Source organism: Neopelma chrysocephalum, unplaced genomic scaffold (genome assembly GCF_003984885.1).
Source record: "Neopelma chrysocephalum unplaced genomic scaffold, ASM398488v2 Primary Assembly neopelma1_24, whole genome shotgun sequence".
In the NCBI taxonomy this organism is placed as follows: domain Eukaryota; kingdom Metazoa; phylum Chordata; class Aves; order Passeriformes; family Pipridae; genus Neopelma; species Neopelma chrysocephalum.
The window spans coordinates 22,068,662-22,096,035 of record NW_020897693.1 but is presented as its reverse complement, the minus strand read 5'-3'; the positions used below and the strand labels follow the sequence as shown (position 1 = coordinate 22,096,035).

General features: G+C 41.9%; 1 protein-coding gene across 9 annotated transcripts in view; it reads left to right on the top strand.

Moving 5' to 3' along the window:
- The window catches only part of SMOC1 (SPARC related modular calcium binding 1), a 132,970-nt gene that overhangs the window by 32,234 nt on the left and 73,362 nt on the right, over positions 1–27,374 (top strand). For all 9 annotated transcript variants that reach the window (XM_027707814.1, XM_027707796.1, XM_027707789.1 and 6 more), the window contains exons 2-3: positions 11,989–12,160; positions 20,315–20,427. In XM_027707814.1, coding sequence (XP_027563615.1) covers positions 11,989–12,160; positions 20,315–20,427 — 285 coding nt within the window. The remainder of the gene's footprint in view (positions 1–11,988; positions 12,161–20,314; positions 20,428–27,374) is intronic.

Here is a 27,374-nt window from a genome sequence, read left to right as displayed (position 1 = left end):
GTTGCAGTGGGCAGTCTCTGGCATGTATAGGAAGTTTTGTCTTATTGTAAAGAATGGGCAATGGGGGGAGAAGATGTGGGTTTTATCTTGTCAGTTCGGGGTGTTTGGAGAGCTTGTCAGCTGACTTAGAGACTCCATTTAAAGTAGGTGCCCAGCTCTTCAGCATAATGCTGTGGAAGTAAAGGGCAAAGTTCTTTGAGTTCTTGAAAGACAACATGAGAAGGTGCTTAAGAGAAGGAGGTCTGAATGAATTGATATCAGATGATGATGACAAATTCTAGGGGGGTTGGATTTAAAAGGAAGCCCTTTATACCTATCCGGCTACTGATGGAAAAGCAACAGAATTTGTACTTCATCAAACAGATTATTCATTTAAGAATGCTCCAGCAAAACTCGGTTGTCATCACACATGCTTGCAGTTTATGTGTATCCCCACAGAACATAGCAAAGACTCGTGTGAAAGCTTATAACACGACTCTTCTGCCCTTTGGAACAAGGAAGCGTTATGCTGTTCATTATAGCATAGTGAACAGTATTACTGTAATGCTGGCAAACTTGCACTAGTAGAAATTTTAAGACAAATTGAAGACAGGCTGTAGAAAGGTCCTAGTGGAATTATTAGGAAGAAACTAAATACAGGCAGAGGGGAAACTAAATATAGGTGGAAGGGAGCCTACAAGAAAGATGGAGAGAGACTATTTAGAAGAGTATGTAGAAGAGCATGACAGGACAAGGGGGAATGCATCCAAACTGAGAATAGGTTTAGATTAGATATTACGAAGAAATTCTTTACTGTGAAGGTGGTGAAGCACTGAAACAGGTTGCCCAGAGAAGTTGTGGATGCCCCATTCTGGAAGTGTTTAAGACCAGGTTGGGTGGGGCTTGGAGCAACTTGGTTTAGTGTAAGGTGTCCCTGCCCGTGGCAGGGGAGTGGGAACTAGAGGTTATTTAAGGTCCCTTTCAACTCAAGCCATTCTATGATTACTGTGAATTATGCAGCCAGATCTAATTAGGTAAACTTCCGTCTTCTAACACTTCAAGAGCTCAGAAGTGATGGCCCTGCAGCTTGCCCATTGTGTCTGCAGTACTCCAAGCTCTCGTAAATGGGGAAGAAGGTTTCCTAGGCTGACTGCATAGCCAGTCCTACTAAAAGTAGTACAAAGGGGAAAATAGGGTCAAGAAAGTGTTATTTCATAGCCACTTTCTGTAAGTGACTAGGCTTCCCATATCAGTGCACAGAACTGTATGAACCCTGGAAATGACTTTTTGTGGTTTATACAGTGGAGGGTAAGAAAGTCTGTACTTCAACCTCCTCCATGATTCAAGAGAATTGGGGCCAATAGTGTGCAATGGGTTCATATGCAATGGTTTAAAGCATTTAGTATGCTAACACTTGTGTAAACACAGGGATGGCTATTTCTGGAAATCCTGCTTGAGATACTGTCCTTTGTTGAAGTATACATCTGGTATTACTTCAACCCTTCTGCTTTTCTGAGAGCTTCATTTGAGAAAAACATATCCCATTACAATGGAATAGCTGACTTCTCACCTAATGACAGCACAAAGTTGTAATCCTGCTACATTTGCCAGGGGAGATCCACAGCCTCAATTATTTTAACAAACTGAAGTGGGGGTTATGGTTACTCAGAGATTACCTTGGCATAAATTACACAGAAGGATGTTTTTAGTTTGGTTTTTTGAGTTATGCAGAATAAACACAGGACTCCTTAAGCCAGATCATGTTATTAAACAATACAATTGACTGAAGCCAAGATTCCACATTTTATATTGCATTGGGTCTGGCTGAGCTGGAGTTCATTTCCCCATATAGCCCTCACAGTGCTGCGCTTTGCATTGGTAGCTGGAAGGGTGTTGATAACACACTGGTGTTTTGGCTCCTGCTGAGCACAGCACCAACACTGTAACATTCCTTCCTCAATCGAGGGCAAGATCCTGGGAGGGGACACAGGTAAGCCAGCTGACCCAAACTGACCAAAGGGATATTCCAGACCATATGATGTCAGCTCAGATATAAAAGCTAAGGCAAGGAGCAGGAAGGCAGGCATTCCTTGTCTCCAATGGCTGCCTGTTGAGGAACTGTTGCACGTGCTGAAGCCCTGCTTCTTGGGAGTGGCTGACCATCGCTGCTGATGGGAAGTAGAGAACAAACCTTGTTATTTTCTGCTTCACTTTTGCGTGTGCAAGCTTTTGCTTTTTGCTTTAGTAAACTGCTTTATCTCAACCCACAAGTAGTTTTCCATCTTATTCTTTCTCCTCTTTTCTGGTGGGAAAGGGGAGTGATAGAGAGGCTGGGTGGGCACTTCATGTCCAGCCAAGGTCAACCTACTACATATATCAATGGAATTTTTCTTGGGGAGAAGTTCATTGCCTCTTTGCTCTAACAATTGGATTTTCTTTCTGGTTCAACATGTATAGTAGCAAAGGTAAAGAGAATAAATAGTCCAAGTTAAACATGCTTTGTCTTGTCAATGTGTTTGACAAATTAAATTTAATCTCAAGTTTGTTCTAGGCTTACATGTCACCTTGCTGCATGAACAATCTGAGTAGGAGAGTGAGCTTTGACAGAAACTGAATTAATTATTTCAAAGGAATTAAATCAGTATTTACATTAATACCACCAAAATTACTAGAAAGGTTTAGAAGCTGTGTGTTAGAAATGTGAGACTTAAGATGAAAATTCCGTTTTGTGTTTGAGTTTTGGTTTCCTCCTCTGTTCAGATGATTGGTATACTGATCTGTGGTACAACTTACAAAATGCTTAAACTTGAGATTTACAAAATTGAAGTTACATTTTTGTAAAGGTGGTACAGGCATGTGGATAAAAATTGTGTGGAAAAGGGATTATTTTAAAATCTGAAATTAACTTTTTTCCCTTGATGTCTCTGGCATTTTCTTTTCCACAAGCCAACTGTAGTTAATCACTTGCATAAACTTGCACCTCAAAAGCAAAAAGATAAAATTTTAAAAGTTCACTCCCTGACTGCAATGCCTTCTTTTTTTTTTTTTCTATGAAAAACAAAATCATAGCAACAAAAAGCCCGGAGAACTGCTCTGGGATGAGGTCCAAATCTAAGGGTTTCTCCTGAACCCTTGGCGGGCACTTCAAATACTCCGTTAGGCAGCTTTTCTAGATCAAGTACCTCATATTCTAGAAGCAGAGCACAGCTGCTGCATCATGTTTGGTGGTCAGTTTGTGAAGAAAACCAAAGCATTATTTCTTAGCTAGAAGTCATCTAATAGATGAAGCACAATAATTAAGTGCTATCCTTCATCGTAGTGGTGTGGTGGACGCCAGGTACCCACCCAGCTGCTCTATCACTCCACTTCCCAGCTGGACAGGGGAGAGAGTAAGGTGGAAAAACAACTCGTGGGTTGGGATAAGGCAGTTTATTTAAAGCAAAAGCATAGTGGAAACTTGTGTGCACAAAAGCGAAGCAGAAAATAACAAGGTTTGTTCTCTACTTCCCATGAGCACCGATGGTTGGCCACTCCCAAGAAGCAGGGCTTCAGCACGTGCAACAGTTCCTCAACAGGCAGCCATTGGAGACAAGGAATGCCTGCCTTCCTGCTCCTTGCCTTAGCTTTTATATCTGAGCTGACATCATATGGTCTGGAATATCCCTTTGGTCAGTTTGGGTCAGCTGGCTTACCTGTGTCCCCTCCCAGGATCTTGCCCTCGATTGAGGAAGGAATGTTACAGTGTTGGTGCTGTGCTCAGCAGGAGCCAAAACACCAGTGTGTTATCAACACCCTTCCAGCTACCAATGCAAAGCACAGCACTGTGAGGGCTATATGGGGAAATGAACTCCAGCTCAGTCAAACCCAATACAAGTGGCTTGCACAAAACAAAGATCAAAGGAGGATAGTGTGGGGGGAAGGGAGAATCATGGTAGAAAAAAGAGGTTTCTAGCCTGTAAGAGCAAAAACTGTCTTGAATTCAACTAATGCAAATGAATCTAGAGTTTGCTGGCTCTGCAATGTGATCCCATATGTTTGCCCAGCCTTCACCATCCTCAAGCACAGGCTGTGTACTTCAAAACCATTCTTACTTGCACAGCTGCGAGCTTGAGGTTGAAACATAAGTGGTGCTTTAACTTAGGCTAGACTCCTCACTTTGCAGGAGGGATGAATGAAGGAATAAGAGTATTATAATACCATTCTTGTAAGTACCTTCTGCCTGGGGAAAGTGCTGTGCCCATCTAAAATCTTTTGGGAATGCCTTAAGTCTCAGTATAAAACTGTAGGATGCTAGAAAAACCCACACAAGGACTGGAACTTGTTAAGATGCAGGACTTTGAGAAGCTTTGGTTGAAGAACGTGATTTTAAGACAAAGTAATCCAGATGCCAGTGAAGTACAAACTTGTGAGCATTTCGAAAAAAGGGTATATTAAATAGATCAATCTCTTCTTCCCCCTTCCCCAAAACACATGACAGTCTTCCCAGGAAGCTCACTTCAAAAGCCTTTTTTCACTTGATAGGTTCTGAGGCTGTGTGGGCACTTTCAGGACAGAGGCTGGACAGCCTGGTCAGATGTTCAAGTTGTGGTGACTCTGGCTGGTTGATATTTTTCTGCACATGTGAGACTGCAAGCCCTGACAGTCCTTTCTCTGACAGAGTTTTTAAGGATTTCGAAGTGTCTTCTTTGTGTTCCTAGAAGCCAGGTGTTTTGGGTCTCTAGCTCAGATCAGGATCTTTGACCCTGTGAGGCATGCTAGACTTATGGTTCTGTGGCAGGAAACTTGGCTGAAGTCCAAAACCAGTGGTCAAAGTTGAAGTCCTTGTGCCCTGTGGGCAACCCGCCATGAGGCTGAGAATCTAGCCATGATTAAAACTGGGACTTGGTTCCAGCTCTGCCTCCAGAATGGCTGGTTGCACCAGTTTGGAGCCTGAAATTAAGGCATAAAAATGTGAAATGCTTCTTTCCAACAGCAAAAGAATGCCCAGAAGTTTATACTTTCTGTTAATGTATAAAGTGGTATGGTATTCTTGGGGAATTCTCCCTGGAAGGGACTTGCTCATTTGTACTTAAGTCAGGCCATTCTGAGTGCTTAGTCAGAGTGGGTGATCTGTGCCATATGATTATACCTAGATCAATCACTCTTTCCCAAAATGTATTCTAAGGGTCTGAAAACTTGAAGTCTGCCAAAACAGGAGTAAAACATGTGCTTTTTTCTCCATTTCAGTTTTGTTAGGCAGCAGCACTCTTCAGTACTAATCAGAAGCAAAGCTGCTAAATAGCAGAGGCACTTCTGTTTTGATCTGTAGTGAACTCTTTTCTTCTAGATTTGTTTCTCAATAGACTTCCACTTTCTCACGTTCATGTCATTTGTGTCCCTTCCTCCCTCTTTTCCCTGAAGCCATGCTAAAGCATGTTACTGTGGTACTACAATGCCTTGGCCCTTTCTCGTTCCCTCCGTCACAAAGGGCTGTGCTGTTCTGTTTGTGCTTATAATGTACCCAGATGGTGAACAGAATGAGTGACCACCAAGCTCATTTTCACTTGTGGGGTCAGACCTTTCTCTGCTAAATAACCCAAGTGTTCCCAGCTGCTGTGCAGCTGCAGGGAGTCTGCTTTCCTTCACAGGCATTAAAAACCCTTTAATCAGTGTTTGTTGTTTGTCAGCAGTGGTGTTGAGGTGTGGAGAAAAAGAACAGATATGCTTTGTTGGCAAAGTTAACTTCATTCTGACCTCTTATCTTTCCGTTTTCTTTTCAAGTTTGAAGAAGCAGAAAGCAGTTTAGAAAGTGGTTACTGCAAGCACCTGTGTAAATGTATTTGCTAAAGGAGGAGGTTTGTGTCCTTATACAGATGGAACACTTGACATTAAAAAGATGCTCTGAGAGCTGCATTGAACTGGAAGCTTTTTAGGGCAGGGACTCAAACTGACTGGTATAGGAACTGTGCAGATTCCCTTAGTGTAAACAAATGCTACAAGAATACAAATACTGTTGCTTAATACTAGTGTTACTTATGCTTTATTTTAGTATTGAGTCTACTTTCAGGGGACCCCATTTGCAATCTGTTTTAACTTTCTCCTATTTTTAAAATAGATCAATCCTTCTAGGTTTTGTGGGGTTTTGTGTTTGTGGGTTGTTTTTTTGTGGTGGTGGCTTGTTTGTTTGGTTCTTCTTTCTAGATGAAACTTGGAAACCTACTGGTGCTGCACATATTTGCAGAGTTACTTTTTTCTCTGAGCCCCATGGCTGCTCGTGTTGTGTATCTGTTTTGTAGAGCACCAAGCACTGCTCTGTGAGTGGTGATTCTGTTATTTGCAAAGCCTGTCTGTGTGTATGTCCTGAAACTGTTAGGACATCAAGCTCTGATTTGAGCTTCAAGGGTCACCATAGGACATCTAGTGTTAAAGGCAGAATACATACCTTGCCAGTCTTCCTCTGAAGGGACCAGAGACTCATGTTACTGCCTTGGCTTCGTCTGGGGAGAGTGGGTAGCCAGGCATTAGGGTAGCTTGTGTACAATTGCTCACAGCCGTCAGCCTGGCTCAGCAGTACCTCCTGCAGTGACCAAGGTGCTTTTCTGGAGCAGGGCTGTGTTCTTTGAAAAGCAATGCCTGCTTGCTTGAAGTAGGAATAAAGAACTGGGGAGAAGTAATGTAAAGATTGGAGTCCTAGCTGTTGAAATTATAGATCCAAGTGGTCTCCCCATGGCAGATACATTTTGACATTCATCCCAGGTTTTTCTTCAGGTAGCTGAGGTTGCCTATGAGGGAGGGCAGGTGTCATGCTCTCAAACAGGCAAAATGCTAGAAGGAAGACTTTCTGTGCTGGGCGGGAGGGGATGTACGCTCAAAATAGCTAATATATTAAATGTCTCTGGATAATCTGTATTGATCATCACTTCTGTAGCATCAACTCTTACCAGCTAGAAATGGGACAAAGAAACACCATTTTACCGTCTGAAAGGTGGCAGTGCTGCTGAGCAAAGACATGGGCTGTGAGCTACAGTGAAGCAGGTGTCCTACTGTAAGGAGGAGTTTTTGAAGCCCTTCAGATCTCCTGGAGATATTGCTGACCTTTCTGGCAGGGCTGTTTGCTTGCATGAGAAGAACCCTGATCAGGCAGGTGTGATCCTGGATTGGTCTTGAAATTAATGCAGACTTATACAGTTACAATTTCCCTGAACAAAACAAGCACCATCTTGTGCAACTACGTAAACCATAAACTTTTTTGGCAAGGCAGGTGTGGCATCTTCAGTGTCTGGAAAGCACCTAACATGCTGTGTGGGCTCCCTACTGTAATCCAAATTACAAATGCTAAAAAGGCTTTGATTTTTTTTTTTTTGTAATAACATGATTCTTGGCTGAATTGGGCAGGCAAGAACTTAATGGCCTGCATTGGGGTGCTCTACATGTTTCCTCAGGCCCTCATAATTAATCAATGTCGAGTAGTTTCTCTATTTGCAGGGAGGCACCTGAGGAAAGCTCTTCCACAGCCTTAGGTTTAACTTGTTTGTCAGCCCTGAGAATAACCCTCAGTTCTTCAGAGATGCCCTTTCTGGAAGAAGGGGTGTTCCTGGTGCCCAAGGTCCCTCTATACTAAGTGCTTTTGTACAGGCTATGGAAGGCTTAAGTGAGTTTTCGTGATACAAGATGACTTTCAATAAGTTGATAATACGGTTTGATGCTGAGAACCAGTGTTCTAGCTTTTTCATTGCACCTCTGGATAACTCTGATCTGTGGAAATCAGCTTCTGACACAAGGAATTTGTGAAAAGTTTCATGCCAGTAGCTCAAGCCCTCAGCTTGGAAGATGTGGGTGTTCCTTCTAAACCAGAATGGCTTCTGTGTTAAATTGAATATTTAATTGTTGCATGTGCACCATACTATCCTACCAGGCAGCTCTGCTCTTAAGTCTGTTTATTCATACAGGCAACTGAAAAGCCTTGAGTCTTTCAGGATCCCTGACATCACATGCTGGGAAGAAGCTTCAGCATCTTCAATCTGCTGCTCTTTGCTGTATGTTTACAGTCACTGGTGATCGTTGCATTTTGGGGGCTACAGAAAGACATTACTGTAGCCAGAGCAATTCCAAGCTAACTTGTGATAATCCAGCCCTTGAAAAGAAAAAAATCTGGTCCAGCTTTACAGTGTTTTTTATAGTCTAGTCCAGGTCTCTATAAACCATATAAAATTGCCTTTTTAAAGGGTTAAATTTTCCAGTTTCCCATTTGGAACAGGTGTTGCCAGGTGTCATGGTTTGAGATTGCCCCCCCTGAGAGTCGGGGGCTCAGAGGTGATTGGGTGCCAGGGCAGTGTTCCCTGGAGGGCCAGTCACCACTCGTCTTGTTCGCTTCTGCTCAAAATCATATATACACAGCCACCGGAAGCTGTTGGCATATTTTCTGTTGGTGTCTGCTGCGTGTAGGTGTAGAAGGCCAGGGGGTGACTGGGCTCCTTCTTTCCCCCCTCCGGGGGGAGAGGGGAGCCCTGGGGCCCCCCAACTCTGCCTAGGCCAGAGTTAGAGACAGCATTGGACTGAGTGTATGTTTGTGAGGGACGTGACTCACAAAACAACTGGTAAGTGAGGAGAGAGGCAGGCCTTGAGGCCAGGCCATCTTCTTCTCCCCACCTTTGCAGCCAAGCTGCAGAAAGGGGCTGTTTTTCCCTCTCACTGTTTAAGTGGGAGTGGATGCAAGGCTTAGTATTGAAGCTGAGCCAAGAGACGGGCCGGAGGAGGCTTGATTGCCAGGGAGAAGAATCCCAGGCAAGAATTGGAGACGGGCCAAAGGGCTCGGGAGTTGCCCTGTTGAGGTTTTGACCAGGGGCAGCTGAAAACTGACTTGGAAGAATGAAGATTCCAACGCCTACTGTGATAAGCTACAGCAGCAGCGAACCAAGGTATGAGACTGAGAGAGAGAGAGAACCACGCAAGAGAGATGGCACAGAATCAAGGAGAAAGGACTCAGAACTACCTTCTTGGACTTCATGAGGGGAAAAGACTGCAGCAAACAGCTGAAGGTTGGTAGGGAGTGTTCAGGGGCCCTGAACACTCCCACGAGAGAGAGACTGCGTTACTTTCAGCCTTGAAAGACTTTTCCCTGGACTAAAGTTAAAGGGAGGGGCTTAAGAGGACTGATAGAAATGTTATAGTTATATATATATATATATAGAGAGAGAGAGAGTTGCTTTTAGTTTGTACAGTATATTTATTTGTGTAAATAAATGTATATACTTCCCCCTTCCCCTATAGAAGCCTCTGGCCTGAAAGTTCTCTCTTCGGTGTTGGGATAAATTGTGGGAAGGGGTGGAGGAAAGCCTGGAAATTGGATTTTGGATTTCTAATGTGGCTCTAACTGCCACACCAGGTTATAGAAAGTGTTGCAGAAAAGGAACAAAAACATTTTAAAAACACTATGCTGTTACAAATTTTGGTGAGTCTCTGACAGATGAGATTTTGAAAAAAGTTTGTCCCACCAAAAGTAAAAAAAAAAAGGCAAACCTTGTTTACTTTTCCAAGGTGTCATGTTTTTAATAATGCATCAGTCTTCAAAAGATCGAGCAGTATGAAACTTCTCAATTGCTTTTCATTTAATTGGGGGGGGAGAAAGGGGGTGAAGAATTTTTTTTTTTTTTTTAATATTAAAAACCAACAACCAAATTTGAGATGCATGTTCTCAGAGTGGTTAAAAACCAACCCAAACTAGACTTCAGGCAGTGTTTTTTCAACAGCTTTAACCTCCAAGCATTGAGTAGACAGCTTTGTAGGAAACTGTAACGCCAAGGTGATTATGGCAATGACTCACACTTCCCTGTAAGGCATCCAGCTATCAACACACTTGGGGAGCTGTGGCTTTGTGCGTGCAGGCAGGGTGTCAGTCAATGCCCACTTGCCAGCCAGCTCTGAGCTGCTGAACTCATAACTGCTTTGACAGCAAACTGGGATATCAGTGTGTTAGAGAGCAGTTCTGGTGCCCCCAGGCTTGTGAGAGGTTTTAGAAATGGAAGCTAGAGAACGGGAAATGCAAGGCAGGTTTAACTTCCCTTTTCTTTGCTTAATCCTCGTGTAACTTTTTTGAAGAGTCCCCTGAAATCTTCCTGTGAGCAGGTGTTTGGGTAATAGTTAAACCACTAAGAGAAGTAGCATGGGAAGTGAAAAGGGCTGTCTCAGTTTGAGACAATTTGGAGGGGTAGAGACCTTGGACAGAAGTCTCCTTCCTCGGATTCAATACCTCTGGTTTCTCCAACAGAGAGAGAGAAAAAAAAAAAAAAAGAGAGCAAATATCTCTTTACAAAGAAGAATGATAATAACAATACTGTTAAAACTGGGCTAAACCAACTGATGAGGAGAAACTTCCCAAGCCCTGCCCACCAGACCAAATTGAGATGACAACCGGCTTCCCCCACCTGGAAAAAACACTTCTGACCACAGGACAGAGACAGGATGGCCGTCCTTCCATGTGGTTTGCTTATCTCAAGCCTGGAAAACCTGGCAGGAACAGTTGGAGAGTCAGCGCTAGCAGGAAATGGCAGATAGCTAGGAGTTGGTACCTGCAGATGCTTGGGTGGGGCTGGAGTGAGGCTACAGTGCTGGTACAGGCAGTCAGAGAAGGGCTGCGGACCCCCCAGGCGACTGGAAGGACCTGAAAGACACTCGTTGCATCCAGCAACGAGACTTGGTTGTTGCAATTTTGATGTTTGTCAGTTGAAATGGTGGTTGTCAGAGTGGAAGTCACTGCTGATTGTGCCATGAGCACCAATAGTCCAGTCTCTGACAGCACCTGGGTGGTCACTGCAGGTGGTTGAATGTTTGAGTCATTAATCACAGCAGTTCAGTCTCTTTAAAGATGGCAAAACACCAAAAAGCCAAAAAGGCATATTTGGAGAAAAAAGAAAAGGAAAGATGGATACCAGAATTTTTGTGTAACCCAGGACCGGCTGCTACTATCATGTCTTGCCAAAACTTTGTGCTGGTGTTTATGGAAAGAAGGCTGTCAGTTGGGATAGTCAGGAAGACAATAAACACTTGGGAAAGAGACAGGGGTGTCCCTATAGGCAACTCAGAGTAGAGCTGAGGGTACAGCAGATGAGATGTTGGGATTTGCAGGAAACAAGCAGACAGAAGAGGGGGACCCATTCGTGTGCATTGTGGGTTACCCTATTTCCAAAAATAAGGCAGAAGCCAAGCTGTCTTCAGAGAATGAAGACAATAGTGATCATGATAGGGAGGAAGTGGTCTGGATGAGAAACTGGGAGGTTGGGATTGTTCAAATTAGGAGACTGACAAGGAGTGCCACGTTTATACAAAATGGGATGCATCCTAATAGAATTTTCAGGAAGAAGTAGTATTCAAAAAAATAACAAATTTAAATTTCTGAAAGGACATAGGTTTTCATGTAGCGTGCAATTAAATTGTGGGATGCATGGAATGCAGCTGTCAGCTGTGCTGGATGTCATCAGGAAGGAGCAAAAGGTGGCTTTGGGAATGTGCAGGTATGCCCTTGTATGTGATATCCACAGATGATATAAGCAATGCTTTAAAAACCAAATATCTGGCCACATGTGTGTTTCAACTACTGAGGCCAATCTTGATAGGTTGTTTGGGTTCCTCTGTCCTTGATGATAATTTTCTTGTGTCTCAGACTAAAATTATCTAATACCAGATACTGTTTGTGGCAGGGCACTGGGCAAGTTGGGCTGTTATGACTCAGTATTGCCCTTCCCGTGTGGGTTGTGTTTGGCTTTGCACATCTTATGTTTTTAGAGGTGAGGCAGAGTGAGTAATGTTTCAATTTTATTAAAGAGAATGGAATGGCAAAGACCCTTAATTTTTTTAAAAGATGTACGTGTTTCATTTAAAGTTCCCTTCAGGCAAAGTCAGCTTTGGTAGGCAGCTTAAAATGCATTATAGACCATATTGTTATTGTCATCCAAAAAAAAATAGACCATGCTCTGTTCTGAGAAACCAAACCAAACCACTATTTTTTTTTTCTCCCTCCTTTTTTCACTTCAGTTTTTAATAAGTGACCGTGACAGAGACCCTCAGTGTAACCTGCATTGCTCCAGGTCCCAGTCCAAACCCCTGTGTGCCTCTGATGGCAGAACATACGAGTCCATGTGCGACTACCAGAGAGCCAAATGCCGTGAGTCAAGTCTGAGTGTGACACATCGTGGCCGGTGCAAAGGTAGGTGGATTTCAAATGCCTCTGAGAGGAGGACTGGGAAACCTATCTTGTAAGAAACTGAATTCTTAGACCCTTGAGTTTGGTACCATGCTCTGTGAGTAATCTGATTTGAAACTGTGCATTCGTGTGAGGATGGGTATCCGAGTCTGAATTTAGGCAGCAGAGTAAGAGCTAGCTGAATTATCAATTAAAGAAGGCAAAGGAGACATGGACATCACTGAAAAAGGGCTGAAATATTTATCTGCAGACAGAAGCAACTGACTGCGTGGAAGTACAAAATCAAATCCTGAAAGCAGACTTCTTTCTTGCTACCTATGGTGGTGAGGAACCAGGATACCTTTGACTGATAGGAATATGGAGTGGGGAAGAATGTGTGATGCACACCAAATGTCTAATCCCTTTTTGGACATACACAGCCTTTCTGTGCTGAGCTAATTAAGACTGCGTGCAAGGCTTTACATGGCTTTTTTTTTTGCCTGTTTGCTGTTGTACATCTACTTAAAACTGCAAATACTGTCCCTCAGTTCAGCTCTTCAGCATAATCTAAAGATGAAGTTGAAACTTTTTAAAGGAATATTGGTGTCTCATCACACAAATGGTTTGTTTCTGTAGTGAAGTGAAAAATCAAGTAGAGTCCATCTGAGAGCACAATTGACTCACAGGGCAGATGGCACAGATGATTTTAGCACTTGGTTGAAGTGACAGAAGAAATTAATTAAAATCCATGTGAAAGGATAAATAGGCATACATTTAAACCTGGCTTTTGTTTATGAAGGCTTTTTTACTGTTATAAAAATGTATCTTTGAAATTCCTTGATCTAAAATACAAATCCCTTTTCAATATATGGACAGACATCAGGTGAATTATGAACATGATGTCAAATACTGCTCTCTTATAAACAGTTTCTCATTGGAAAAAAGCTTACTTGTATGATTTTTTTTTTTTTTTGGTCACAGCTGCTGGGTTGGTTTATGGCAACTTCTCACATAGCATAGATAAAGGCCTTTGAATTAGGCTGCTTTCTGAGTACTGGAAACTCAGAAGCTTTCTTCCCAGTGCACAAGAAGCAGTTGGACTGTTCTTGCAAGCGATACCTTTTTGAGTATCACAGTAAGAAGCTGTTCAGTGAGAGTCCTGTTTTTACTTTCATCCATTGAACAGAGTGGCTTAGATAAGCAACTCTATGGCTGATATTGGTATATGAACTTGCACTGTTCAGTTGCTTGAAACATGAGATCTGAAATGTGGTACGTCCATGCTAAAGGAAGATATCACTAACAGGGTTCAAGCATCTTCTGCTGTAGTAGGGCACCACATTTACCCTGAGCAGCCTTTATTCCTCCTGGATGACAGAGATGCTCTACAGGAGAACTGCTATAGGACTGTAAGGGATCCCATGAGCCATTGAGCTCAGTCACATGAAGTTGTGATAGATACTGTACTCAAGAACTTACCCTTATGAAATGAGCATTTATAACTTGTGCCTCCCTCTCTAAGGGGGGAAAACAATAGGTAGCTGAAATAAGTGAAAGAAAAAGTATATTGCAGACAGCAAGGCATGGTTCTGCACCCCAGATTACCATAGGCTTCCTAAGTCATATGCCAATGACTTGAACTGTGCTTGTGCCAAGGAAAATAGAATGGTTTCCATAGTGAGAACAGAACTTTTTTGATTCAACTTGATGCTCTGCTCTCAAGAAATTAAGGACCTTTAAAGATGAAATCTTGCCAGCTCTTTGGGAACTATAACCCTTATCTAGCCCTTGTCCCTTGCTAGCTTTCTCACCTGCTTTCCAGTGAAATTCCTTCAGTGCTAAATTATCTGAACTCCCTCCAAACCCTCACTCACACATCAGAAAGGGTTAGAAGTTAGGAGTAGCTTAAAGTGATCAAACTATGGCATCTATGACAAATGGGGCCTCACTGATGAGACTGTATAGAATATTCCAGATGGTATAGCTGTGTGTAAAATACACAGACAAGCAATCCTATCTACATCTTTTGTCAGGAGGCATCATAAGATCTGATGTCAAATAAGAGTTATACCTCTAAACTTTGCAAGGATGAAGGATGAGTACTTGTTAATCATGACAATTGGCCAAGACTCATTTATGCAGTGATTGTTATTTTGGTATATTGGATATCTGTGACTTAGAACACATTTAAGTTCTGTGTTAACTGGTTCGTTTCCAGGAACTTGTTTGACTCATTTAATTACAAAAAACCCCAGTGTAGGAGTGTTCTAAAACCTTCCTTTGAGATTTATAATGGTTGATTTGGAAAGTCTGCTGGTACAGAGCTTGTTCTTAAATCACAAGTCACTGTGTAGAGTGAACCTATCTGTAAATTAGTGGTGGAAATTTTAACAGGTCTTCAGCTTTTGTCCTGGGCCACAAAAGATGAATGCAACTTCTGGCTAATGTTCTGGAAAGACAGGTCTCCTCCTGACTGATGGGTTGTTTGAAGATAATCTTTCTCCTCTACCTACTATTTTTGTTGGATGGGAGATGACATTTTGAAATCACTTAGTCTCCTTACTAGATCCATGTGTTTTGTCTTTGACTTTATTATGAATAAGTGTGTCCCTCCTTGGCAGCAGTTAGTCAGTAAAATCTAAAATGTCACTTTCAATCACTTGGTAAATTTAGGCATGTTTTTATGCATGCTCCAAATAAATTAGGGAGCTCTGGAGTAGAAATGGTATGTGGGTATCAAAGAAGGAGCAAAGAACATCAGCATGAAAGGTAGAAAAGGTGGTGATCAGAAGTAGTCAGCATGGATGGGGAAGTCATGGTTAACCAACCAGGTTGCCTTCTGCGGTTGGACAACCAGGCAGGATAGATGAGGGAAGAGTAGTGGATGTCATCTACCTTGACTTCAGCAAGGTTTTTGACACTCAGGAAGTGTGGACTGGATGTGTGGACAGTGAGGTGGTTTGAGAACTGGCTGAACAACAGATCCCAGAGGGTCATAATCAGTGGTACGGAGTCCACTGGAGGCCTGTCACTAGTGGTGTCCCCCAGCGATCAATACTGGCCTCAGTATTGTTTAATCTACTCATCAGTGAATTGGATGAAGGGACAGAGTGCCTCCAGCAAGTTTGCTGATGACACAAAGCTGGGAGGAGTGGCCCCAGAATGCTGTGCAGCTCTTCAGAACGATCTCGACTTGTTGGAGGTTGAAGGGATGGGAAGAGTGGAACCTTTTGAAATTCAGCAAAGTGTGGAGTCCTGCACCTGGGGAAGAATAACCCCATGCACCAGTACAGGCTGAGGACTGACCTGCTGGAAAGCAGCTCTGCAGAGAAGGATCTGGAGGGTCCTGGTAAACAACAAGCTGTCCATGATCCAGCAGTGTGCCCTTGTGGCCAAGGAGGCCAATGGTATCCTGAGATGCATTAGGAAGAGTACTGCTAGCAGGTCAAGGGAGGTGATCCCGCCTCTCTACTCAGCCCTACTGAGGCCACCTATCAAGTGCTGTGTCCAGTTCTGAGCTCCCCAGTTTAAGAAAGATGTAGAGCTTCTAGAATGAGTCCAGAGAAGGGCTGTGAAAATGATTAGGTGACTAAAGCATCTCACTTGTGAGGAAAGGCTGAGGGAGCTGGGCCTGTTTATCCTGGAGAAGATATGAGTGAGAGGTATCTCAACAATATATAAGGAGGGTGTCAAAGGATGGAGCCAGGTTTTTCCTGGTGGTGCCAAGCAATAGGACAAGAGGCAATGGGCAGAAACTGGAACACAGGAAGTTCCACCTGTACATGAGGAAGAACATTTTTACTGTGAAGGTAATTGAACACTGGAGCAGTTGCCTGGAGACATTGTAGAGTCTCCTTCCCTGGAGATATCGAAAAGCCATCTGGACACAATCCTGAGTAGTGTGCTCCAAGGAACCCTGGTTGAGGTTGGACCAGATGACCTCCAGTGGTCCCTTCCAACCTGCACCATTCTGCGTGTGAAAGAAGTTGGAGATTCCAGGTGTAGGACTCTGACAGTCAGGAGAGTGAAGAATTATTGATACCTGTAGAACAGATGGGCATGTTTTTGCAGTTTGCTCAGGTTCCATTTTTGCTTGTTTTATGCAAATTGGCTGAAGAAAATGGGTATGAATCTGCTGACTTCAGTGTAGCTGGACTGCTTCTTGCCTGCTGGGGACCCGGCCTGCATGTAAGACAGTTACCTAATGGAACTAGAAACAGTTAAAAAGCAGCTTGGATAAATTTTTGCCCTTTGAGATTTTGATACAAACATAGTAGAATTAAAATTAAATAGATAATTTAAATAGATAAACTTCTGTGGTTGCATTGTGTCAATTTGCTTCTAGTGTTATGCGGATGTCTGAAGATGTTTTACCTGATGTTATTAGGATAGCTTGGGTCTTTATACTATGATACTGGGTGATGTCAATACTGCTTCTGCCTGTTGAAGAGAGGATGCTGGAATTCTTGGGGCCTATTCAGAAGTGCACTGTGTATATTAGGAGGGACACGGTAGTTGCGTCTGAATAAACTGTTCATGGATAAGATCAACTACGGTAACTAGCCAACTTCATTGCAAAATCCAAAATTATGTGCACCTGTGTTCTGCAGACTAGGCCAGGGATATCAAAAACATCACTTGTAGTTAACAATCTCCTAGTTGTCAGCTGTCAGCTTGAGAATTAATTTTCTTTAAAAGGCAACTTTCTTAGCTACAGTAAATCTGTCCCAAGATTGAAGATAAAGTAAAATTAAGCAGGTCTGCTTTCAAAGGAAGTCATCCTGTTTTAGTTTTTCACCTAATGTAATGGAGGGAAGAATGTCCAATATAGTCTGTCTGGACCGTGAAACTGGAATGCATTAATGCCACTCTGTTTTACAGGCATGGTGTTTGATATTCCAGAGAACATTTTTAAAAAGAGAGAAGTAAAAAATGCTGAAACACTTGAAGTAAGCCATCAAAATGCAGAGTAGGGTATATGAACCTACCATCACAAGATCAGGCTCTAGTAAAATTTGCTTTGCATCTTATTTAGGGTGATCTATTTGGCAGCTACTTTTTAACACTTGGCACTTATGCATTATTTTACGTTTTCTAACTAACAAAGCAAAAATAGCAAGGTGAAATCATCCCACTGAAATCACATGTTGATGTAAACAGTATAAAAGTACTAGCCCATAAAGTGAGGAAGAGAAGGATTGACAGTCCTTCTAAAAACAAAATGGTAAATGTTGACATTAAAGGCACTGTTTTTACTGGAACTGAACTGTGGAAGATGGATGAAAAAGATAGCAATATGCACACACCTCTCCACTCAGCATGCCATGTAGATGGTTGCTCCAAATCAAGGCTGTAAAAGGACTGGCATAACCTTTGGAAATCTGTGAGGGGGGGATGGAAAACGTAATCAGTCCCGAGTGCTCATGTACAGAGAAAAATTTTCTGTCTTTGTACTTCAGCAGCAATTTCTGAAGTCATCACTTGAGCCAAGGGTTGAATTGCAAAAGAGCAACGATAAGCTCTTAAACGCTGTGGTGTAGTGGTGGTGTGTTATGAAGTATGGTTTGCTGGGTGGTAGTAGAGAGTTTAATCTATAAATGTCAGTTAAAATTGCCAGGAGAGCCACAGTCACATGTTTGTATTATCTTCTTTTTACAGTGAGGGCTTGATCATGTGCATGTTTCTCTGTTCATTAGAGAAACTGGTCAAAGATCTTGGTTAGTCTCCCTTCTGCCTGGACTCCTAATGTATTTGTACTACAGGGGATATCACAAAATGTTTGTTAGCAGCTCTGTGCTGAAGCATCCAGTTTCAGTCATGTAGTTGTGAGTGTGCCAGCACTAAAGTAGATGCTATGTGGAAGTGCTTTATGCTTATGTTTCATGTTCAGGAGAGGAGCGAGGTATGCCTGTCTGCAGTCTTGTATCCTCAGATGGAGAAACTACAAAACATTTTCATTTGGGAACTTGTGCTTTGGTTGTCATGTAAGAAATTCACATGTTTTTTCCTTACAAGTGCGCATCTGCATAATCTATGCTGATTTTTTCTTTTAATGCTACTTAGTTGTCTCCTGTGAAGCAGAAGTTGAAAGTGTTTTCAGCTAGCTATGAAACAGAAGATGCAGTCACACCATTTGGTTTTGTAATAATGTCCTCCGTAATGCCAAGATAGATTACTCTTAAGCTTGAATGGGAGATTTGCAGGTGACAGGTGTTACAATTAACAGCATTGCCAGTGCTTCCTTTTCAGCTGAAAGAAAGAGCATGTATTTGGAAGGGTCAGTTTGCAGGACTGTCCTCCACTGGAGATGTGCAAACAAGGTCTGATCATCTGGTCACTTTGGCAAGCAGTGGAAAAGGAAATTCCGTATCAGAGCTTATATCATGGAGAACTAGAAAAATAAATACTGCTTCTCTAAATACAGGGTAAATTCTATTCAAGTCTTTTCATTCTGTAACAACCTTGCTCTTAGTACAGGTATTTAATAGGTCCACCTGAGATTAAAGCTCCATGTGCTAAGGGTATTTTGCAAACACCCCCCCCAACAAATTAGTCCAAAGATGAGTAACATAAGATGAGAAGTTACATGAGGTCACAGGGAGGTGAAATGACCAACCTGTAGTCACTCAGTAGTCAGTGGCAGAGTTGATATAGGCACTATTGCTTTCTAACCCAGTCCCTAAGTGACTGGCATCTATGGGACTATTGCTATGAATCCTTACTTTTTTTCAGAGAGAAGGGTTTGATTTTCATCATTTTGTAAACCTTGTGAAATCCTTCATGGGGAGTAATGTGATATGTTTAAAATGAAACTGTGTTGGCAAACTGAAAACTTAGTCTCTTGAATCATCAGTAAATAAAGTATGTAGCTTGAAAGCTTTAGTCTATGCGTTTATCAAAACTGTTTACAGCATTGTAATTGATTTCTATATCTAGTTATGCTTAGATGGAAGTTGCTTCTGTTGCCATGCAGTATGAATTCAGTTGATCTAAGAACCCAGACTGACTTTCTAGTTAAGTGCTGGTACTAGTGATGCTGTTGGTGAAGTTCATGTGATCTGTGAAGCAGAATATGTGAACTTAAGGGATCCAGTGGAATGTTTTGCTAACCAATATGATTTCCATGCTTGGAATGGGGTTTCAGTCTTGGTCACTCTTTATGGTGCTGCTGAAAGATTCTGGTGATCAAATTTTGCAGTTTATGCACTGAAAGTCTTTAGTCAGTGGATTCATGGGATAAGGAAGAAGGTGCTAGTCCCTGTGTCGGGGTGCCATGGAAACAGATGTTTGCTCTTTTCCTTCGCTTTCTAGACTGAACAGCAGTACTGTTAGACCTCATGCTCTTAAATGTAAACACTGAGTCAATCTGTATCCTCTACAGGGCAGAACTCTCCTCTTTGACCCATCAGTCATCAGTGTAAGACTTACCTGGGTATACTCTAACAGTGAGCTAACCCTGGAAGGGGGTTAAGGTCATCATGCTGCCATCATCTGAAGTAAGAGCTGAGATCTTAACCCCTTCAAACTCTGCTTGCAGAGCAATGGTTTTTCTTGGCATCAAAGTGAGTAACTGATATGAGAAAGTTATAATGAACACCTGGCTTTAAGCATTGGGACTGGAGGCACAAGCTGAGTTTCAGGAAAGCACAGGAAACTGCATGTCTGCCTTACCTGAACAACACAAAGGTGGAAGTCCAAATGGGTGACTGGCTATTTTAGCATCTTATTGGGAGAGTTGCTCAGAGAAGAATTTTTGATAGGGTCATCCCTTCTTCCACATTGCTCACTTCTGAGCCTAAATTCTTGCTTTATACTCAGCCATCCAGTTTCAGGCTGTAAATGCTAACACAAACACAACTCCCTGCATGGACATTGTGCTCCAGCACTTGTTGAAAGAAGCTTCCAGAGTCCTTAGATGACCATAAAAACTATTGACTAGGAAATTAGGCAGCTTTTCATTAACTGGATTGTAGTATGATTGTCTAGGTTCATATTTGTCTTTGAGATCATGAGTGCTAACTTGATATCTGCTTTGTGAACATGCAGCTAATGATCCTTTATGCTTTATATTTATTTGTTTGGAGTTTTTTCCCCCACAGCTGCTAGGTGCATCTGGTAGCTTTTGGAGGGGCCAAATGATGTTTGCAATGTAAGTGGGTTTTGTGTTTCTCTTCATAGATGCTGGCCAAAGCAAGTGTCGATTAGAGAGAGCTCAAGCACTGGAACAGGCAAAGAAGCCCCAGGAAGCAGTCTTCATCCCAGAATGCAATGAGGATGGATCATTCACTCAGGTAAAATTTCTATTTGCTTCTTTCAGCCAGGCTTCAGGTGTCTGTGGGAGATCCACTGTTAAGCCATGAGCCAAGTGATGATAGCAGCATGGGTTCACACCCTGACTCAGTTACTCAGGTGAAAATGTTGAACGCTGGAGACTTCTTTAACCAAATGGAAGGTTTGATTCAGTCACAATACCTTAAAGATAAATAGAAATGCAGTAGCATACAGCTTGAATGTAGTACAGAAACAAATGGCATTAACCTTCAGCATTGTGTAGAAACAAAAACAGTTGCAGGGGAGGTAAATTTTTCCATGAAGAGGAGCTGTAAAGGGAGCTGTGGCTTACGACAGGGTGGATCCAGCTGATTCTGCTGTTACCTGTACTTCATCTATCCCAGCAAAAAAGTAATCTCTTCAGCTTCCTCCTTTTGCAGGGTACTTCTTGTACTGTGCCCTTTTGTAGTTTGGAGGTCTGGCAGAGAGATGATGAAACTGCTTTGTTTGGGTTTTTGACTCTTTACTGTTCACTTGCTGAATTTGCCGAAGCAGGGTAGAAATGAAGAATGATACTTGCTTCTGTTACCACTGGCATATTGGGTAGTATCCCAGGGCTAACTGAACTGCCTGTTAAAAATGGCTCATGCAGAGTTTCCTGACAGGTAGGAGAGGTATGCTGTTTGCTCAGTTTTGCATGCATTTCAAAAGCCAAAATCCTGCAACCCTATGACCTCTCTTTTGTGAATCTAGGTAAATCACAGAACTTTTTTTACCTTAGCTTCCATGTATCTAGTCCTGCTCTAGACATCTTGTTCCTCGGAGAAATTTTAGGATGCAGAAGTTATTGTTTGCAAAGTCTTTTGAAGGTAAAAGATATCCCAAAATGGAATCAATATTGGCTTAAAAAAGATGAGAAAGGCAAAGAGCTTTGGGTTTGGTTCAAACATTTTGTGATGCCTGGGGGAATAGGAGAGGAAAGATTTTTTTTTTGTGATAACCCACCAAAAATTTTTATTCCCTTCCTCAGCCTTACCCTCACATTATCTGATGTGTGGGAGTGTTTTGTTTTGGTTTTTAATGGTGAAGTGGGAAAAATTTTATCCATCCTGCCAACTTTGCATGCTGCTTTGGAACAGCATCGTATTTGTGTGCTGTGGACCATCATAGGAAGGTGGGGGTAAGAGAAGATGGCTGCAGTTTCTTCCAGTTTAAGTACAATTTCAGTTGTTGAAATTTGATTTTGTGTAGAACTGCTCAGGTTGTGTTGGCACTGGAGGGAAATACTTATAAAACCTAGCACTGTGGGCCAGCAAAGTGTTCCATGTTAAACTTCATAGTTCAAGAAAAAAGGAGGAAGGAAGGCTGACTTTCAAATGTCTATTACCTGTCTATCAACCTCTTGGAGAGTTAAGTAGGGGGTGCAGGTGAAATTTTTATCCTAATAAGCTGGACTGATAGTGTAATTGATAAAGCTGTTTCAGACAGATTTATTTTGGAGGTTGGTACCAGTGTCTGGATTGTGAGCAGTTGCTGGACTTCTTTCCTGCACATTCTTTGGCTATTGTTGGTTTCCAGTTGAGGGGCAGCAGGAAACTGCTTAAAAAAAATGTGTTTTCATTTGGCAGTCAAGCAATATTTCACATTCTTCCTCCGTTCAGTTCTATCTGTGAACACTGAAGTGCTTTTGTTTTACCTGCCAGGATGAAGGAAGCCTCTGATCTCTTTGTAGCTGGAATTAACTGAAATTCATATCGTTCCTTGGATTGTGAAAATACCCTACATTGCACATACCTCATGAACCAGCTTCATCAGTTATATTGCAACATTTAAGGTCATTTTCTCTGCATAAGATTTAAATGAAAAAATAATGTCCAAGAATGCTGACTTGTTTCAACCTGCATTTGAGGCGAATATTTCCTTTAGCTCCTGGTCCAAATTAATTAAACTTTGATTTTTAAAAGGATGTATAAAAATTAGAGTTTTGGTGAACAATCTAAACAGTTTTGCTTCCAGCAACTCATTAATAGCTCTCATCTGGTGGAGGTGGTTTGGATACTGCATCTCTTGTGCAGAGAAGTGATGGTCTTGGGTTCTGCTCTACAGGGAGGCTGTGTTCTTGAAGTCCCTCAGGCCTTAATGAAGTCAGCTCTGGACTGTTAGTTTATTCTGGTTCATTATTCAGAGTGTTGCTCCATCCAGACTCCAAAATCTCAGTTGGGAAGTCCACAACAGAGCAGTATCTTTCGACAGAGTTTCTATGAGAAATACCCACCCTACTCTTCACCATGGAATTCCCATCCCAACAAGAGCTTAAGCAGAGGCACATGCTTCAGCGTAAACCCTGTATGTAGAGTAGGTTGGGGAAATTTCTTCAACAACTTCCCCCCATCTTTTCTGCATAACTGTGCTTGAAAAAGTGTTTTGTGTAAAAGAAAAATTCTGATCAGAGGGGAAACAAAGATGCATGCATATATTTAGAATATCAAATGTCTAAACTGTTACAGTGCTCACTCAAGATGTGGATGACTTGCTTTCAGGTCTTGCAGAGCCTACTGAACATGGTAGGTGTTCAGGCCCACATTATTGTCCTTGCCATCAGAGTTAAAAAGATCTGATTTTTTATCTAATTAATTAATTGTTGGAAATCCTTGAAATTTTTGTAGGAGTGAAAAGCATGAGCTTTGTGGAAGCATTTGGTAGTGGTAACTATGTTCAGAAAACCTGCTTGGCCTCAACCAGATTGAACTGTTACTTTTGTAGTTTGTCATCAGTCTCTTTATTAGAAACTGAATTGCAATCTCTATGGGTAAACACTGAAAGCAGCACTAGGTGAGGGCTGTTCCTCTGAAAGCAGCTCAAGTCTGCCCTTTCCAGCTCTTGGCATTGTAGGTAGTTCAAAACTAAATTTGGGGCTGGATCCACTGCCGTAGGGTGGTGATGAGAACATAGCTGCTCTGCTGTCCTGTGAGCAGCAGCACGTGCTGCATGGGGCAGCAGCTGCAGAGGGAAGACTGTGCTCACCTTATCTGCTCCTGGTTCTCTGCAGGGCAGCTGGCTCTGAGACCCAACACTTAGATTGGTAACAAGGGTGAAAGGGAGGAGGGACTGAAGGCAAAGACCTAGGTTTGCATTTAAACCCTCCCTTAGAGAAGCATTATGTGTTGTAAACACTTGTATAATCTGTCTTTTTTTTTTCATTGTCTGTGAAATCTAGACCAACCATTGATTCTGTTGCTTGGCTGGCCAGTTTTCCTGTGCATGACTAGTTATAATGTGTTTTGTGTACTACATTAAGAGGAGCAGACACTTGTCAATTCACTGTAACTCCTATGCACCATGTGTGCTGCTTCCCTTATTTTTGAGTTTGTGTATTGCAAAGATCTTATCAAATCCCTTTTTAGTGCTGCTTACACATCTAAAAATGTGATGTGGATTTGCAGAATGAAGAGGAGATGGCATTGCAGGCATGAAGGGATGACTGTAAATGGCAGCAGACCTGATTAAATGCTCTGGAATTGCTATTTCTTTATATTTCAGTCTGTGTGGAGAATATTACTTCCTACAACAAAAGCTCTCTGCACTTAGCCACAGTAATATAAGCAGGCAGATAGAATTTGAGTTATTCACAACATAAGAATGTTTGTTAGATATGAGTAATTTGATTAATTGTAAAAGCTGAGGTCACATAATGTGCGAAATTGGACATGACTAAAACCCGTTTCTGTTCCCAAGACTTTTGCCTTTTTGCTGTTATGCTGTATTTTGCATAAATGCCATTCCCTTTCCATGCTGCACTTAACCTGCTGTGATCTGTTCTTCATAAACAACAGGCTCTAGTGGGTAATCTGCACACTTTCTTTTGCTGCCTAGTGCCATTGGGCTTGTTGCCATGGGCTGAGAGAGACTTGCATTCTTCATAGTTTTCCCCCAAGCAGTTTTTTAGAAAAGGTTGCTGAGGTTTTAAATGGGATCCATTTCAGACAGATTAATATGAACATGAATAATGCTAATCCTGCCTTGGGGGTGTAGTTTTGTGGGACTTTGTGGTATGTCTTGCTGTTTGCTACCACCTTCCACAGTCTAGCTGTGGTTTCTTTTTCTCACAAGTCATCACACAAGTAGCTGAGATCAAGTCTCCTTGGAGAGTTTCTTTGAGTTTAGGGTTCCCAAAATGCAGCTGCTGGTGCAGTTATGATGCAGCACTGCGATTTCTTTTAAAGCAAGTGCATCAGTCAAACCTGTCACCTTATAGCAGGATCATTGAGTGGGCTATCAGAGCGGTTCTCCATTATCAGATAGCTTCAAGAGCACTCCCACATCTGGTAATAAAAGTCTGTTTGGAAAGAGTGATCTATATTATGATCCATAGCAATAGTTTAATTCTGCACTATGCTGGTGCACATAGAAAGTTCTGTTTTCTCCTCAGTTCCACAAGCAGGCCCTTTCTAAAGATTTGGGGAACCCTTTCAGTCTTCAGACTTCATGATCCAAGTCTGTTCCTCTGCATTGTCTAGTGTAGCATGATGCTGGGCAGAACTACAAAAACTAATTCCTTAATGCAGCAAGGCACTGTGTAGACATGTCCCACATTCCCTGGATGCTCTCTGTTATTCCATTATTCAGTGCTTATATTCTAACAATACTAAGCTCTTAAGGATTTAACCTCTGCTTTCAGAAGGCAAGAACATAGTCTATTTTGCTAAATTGAAGAAACTGTTCATGAAGTATTTGGGCATTAATTGGTAAATGGTCCTGGCTTTTTTTTAATGAAGACATCCCTTCTATAAAAGACTGTAGCTGTAGCTTTCAGTGAGTACTGCTCTGCAGGTTTGTCTGCTACTTAAACACTTGCTTTCTTCCTGCAGCTTTTGTTGTGTTTCTCATTTGTGTGTTGTGCTAAAGACAACCCATGAATGGGTAAGGAGGTAAGAACTTTGGTTATATATGGTATTTCTTCAAAGTACCAGTTGAGAGAACAAAGGAACAGTCTTAAAGCAGGAGTGGACATACTTAGGGAAAGTGACAATATAAGATAATTCTTAACTTCCAAATGTCTCATTCTATGTCAGAAGCAGAAAGCCTCTCTTAGGTACACTTCTCTTGAACTAAAAATAGTATGTGTTATTGTGTCTGATGGGAATGCCCTTGACCATGGCTAAGATTTTTTTGCTTCAAATCACTTCTGTCCCTGATTATATGAATAGTGAAATTCCTGTGGAGCTAGCATTTCTTGAATGGTGCATAGACTTGAGGGAGATGGGTGCTGCATAAAGCCTTGGTGGAAATATTTGCACAGCACCATTTGTAAAGAATTAAATATGAGCAGAGATCAGAAAAAGTGACAAAAATTAAAGGGTTGCAGTTGCAAAGAAGCTCAAACATAAGATGCAGACTGATTAATAGCTCCCAAAAATTGTCTATAAAGGTATGGCAGGCTTCTGATAATAGTCAGCGAACTCTTAATCAGATCCAGGGTTTAAGCATTACAACAAGATACGTAAACCAGAACAGAGGCATCACTATTTACAGTTAAGATAAATAGCCATCGGGCCAGTGTGCTGGTTGTGCTAAATTGGGTTCAGAGGACTTGCTAACTGAGCCTCATAGCTTGAGGAAAGAAAAGGCTTGATTGAAGAATGGCTGTGTGACACTGGCTTCTGCTCCATGGGTTCAGACTAGATGACCTGCTGGCCTGGAGCTATTTATTTAGCTGTTTTTACAGTGTTTACAAGGAGTACCTTGGAGCAGTCAGGATTTGGAGCCTTGCCTCGTGTTGTGAGTGCAGGCAGTAGCTCTGCTGCCTGCCCATACCCTCAGCAGTACCATTAAAAAACTGAATATGTTTTTTTCTTCTCTCACAGAAGTAGTGCTTTGAATGCAGGAGTAATGTTTTTCTTCCCTTCTCCTCTCTGCCTTCTGTTATGGAAGGAGCCAGGAAATATTTGTTTGAATCTGTGATGGGATAGGAGTCAGTTACTAAAGTTTTCATCTGAACAGCAGTGAGAGGCTAGTCTGAGTGTTGCTGTTCCTGTGCTCAGCCTAGTGCTTGTCCAAGGTGCTTTCAAGCCTCTCACAGCAAATTACCTCTTTCTGTAACTCTTTAGAAACTGGTTTCAGACATCACAGAATTGCTGCTTTGCCTCTGTTCTCTGTCATATATGTGCATGCAATTTCTCTCTTACTTGCATTTTATCTTTCAGTAACAACTCCTTGATCCTCCTTTGTCAAATAGCTGTAAAGGGATGCTACTTGCTGCTTACTTGTTTAAAGTCTTGGAAATCTGCTCAGGAATCTGATTCTGGTGCAGTGAGGTACTGAAAAAACCCAAACAATGGCCTCTCTTTCCCCTCAGGAACTTAAGAGGCAGAGTCATCTGTCAGAGACTACTCTTTTAATGTTTTCATGTTGTAATGAATTTTGATCAGAGTAGGTATTTAATTATATGGCTAGTATATTAGCTACTGTTTGATTTGGTAATGGCAGGGTAGAGTAGAGGAGCTGCTGCTACACTTTTAATTTGGGCAGTAGCAGTAGAGCAATCTTTTTTGAGTTTGTCCCTCATGCTTTCCATCCTTCAGTTGAGACACAGGTGAAATGTCGTATCTCTCCATGAAAAATAGGAACAGTGTCCTCCTGTACAATCAGGGATTTGGCTGCTTGGAGTGCTTAAAACTGCAATTAGATTTTTTTTTTTTAAGTGTAGAGATTAATGGGGAATCTGTTGAAGACTTCAAATGATTGACAAGTTTTATTTGACTGAGTGCCTATTATGTAACTTAGTGTTCAGCTGTTGGACAGGTGTATGTTAATTTGAGATGTCAAATTCCGTCATGTGCCTTTCCAGCAGTAATGGGCATTCTATAGCTGCAGCTTGGTTTACAATCTAGTGTATTTAGTATATAAGATTGTATTACCTCTGACACAATGCTTAGCTTTAGGAGACTGAGAGCCAAAAAAGTCAAAC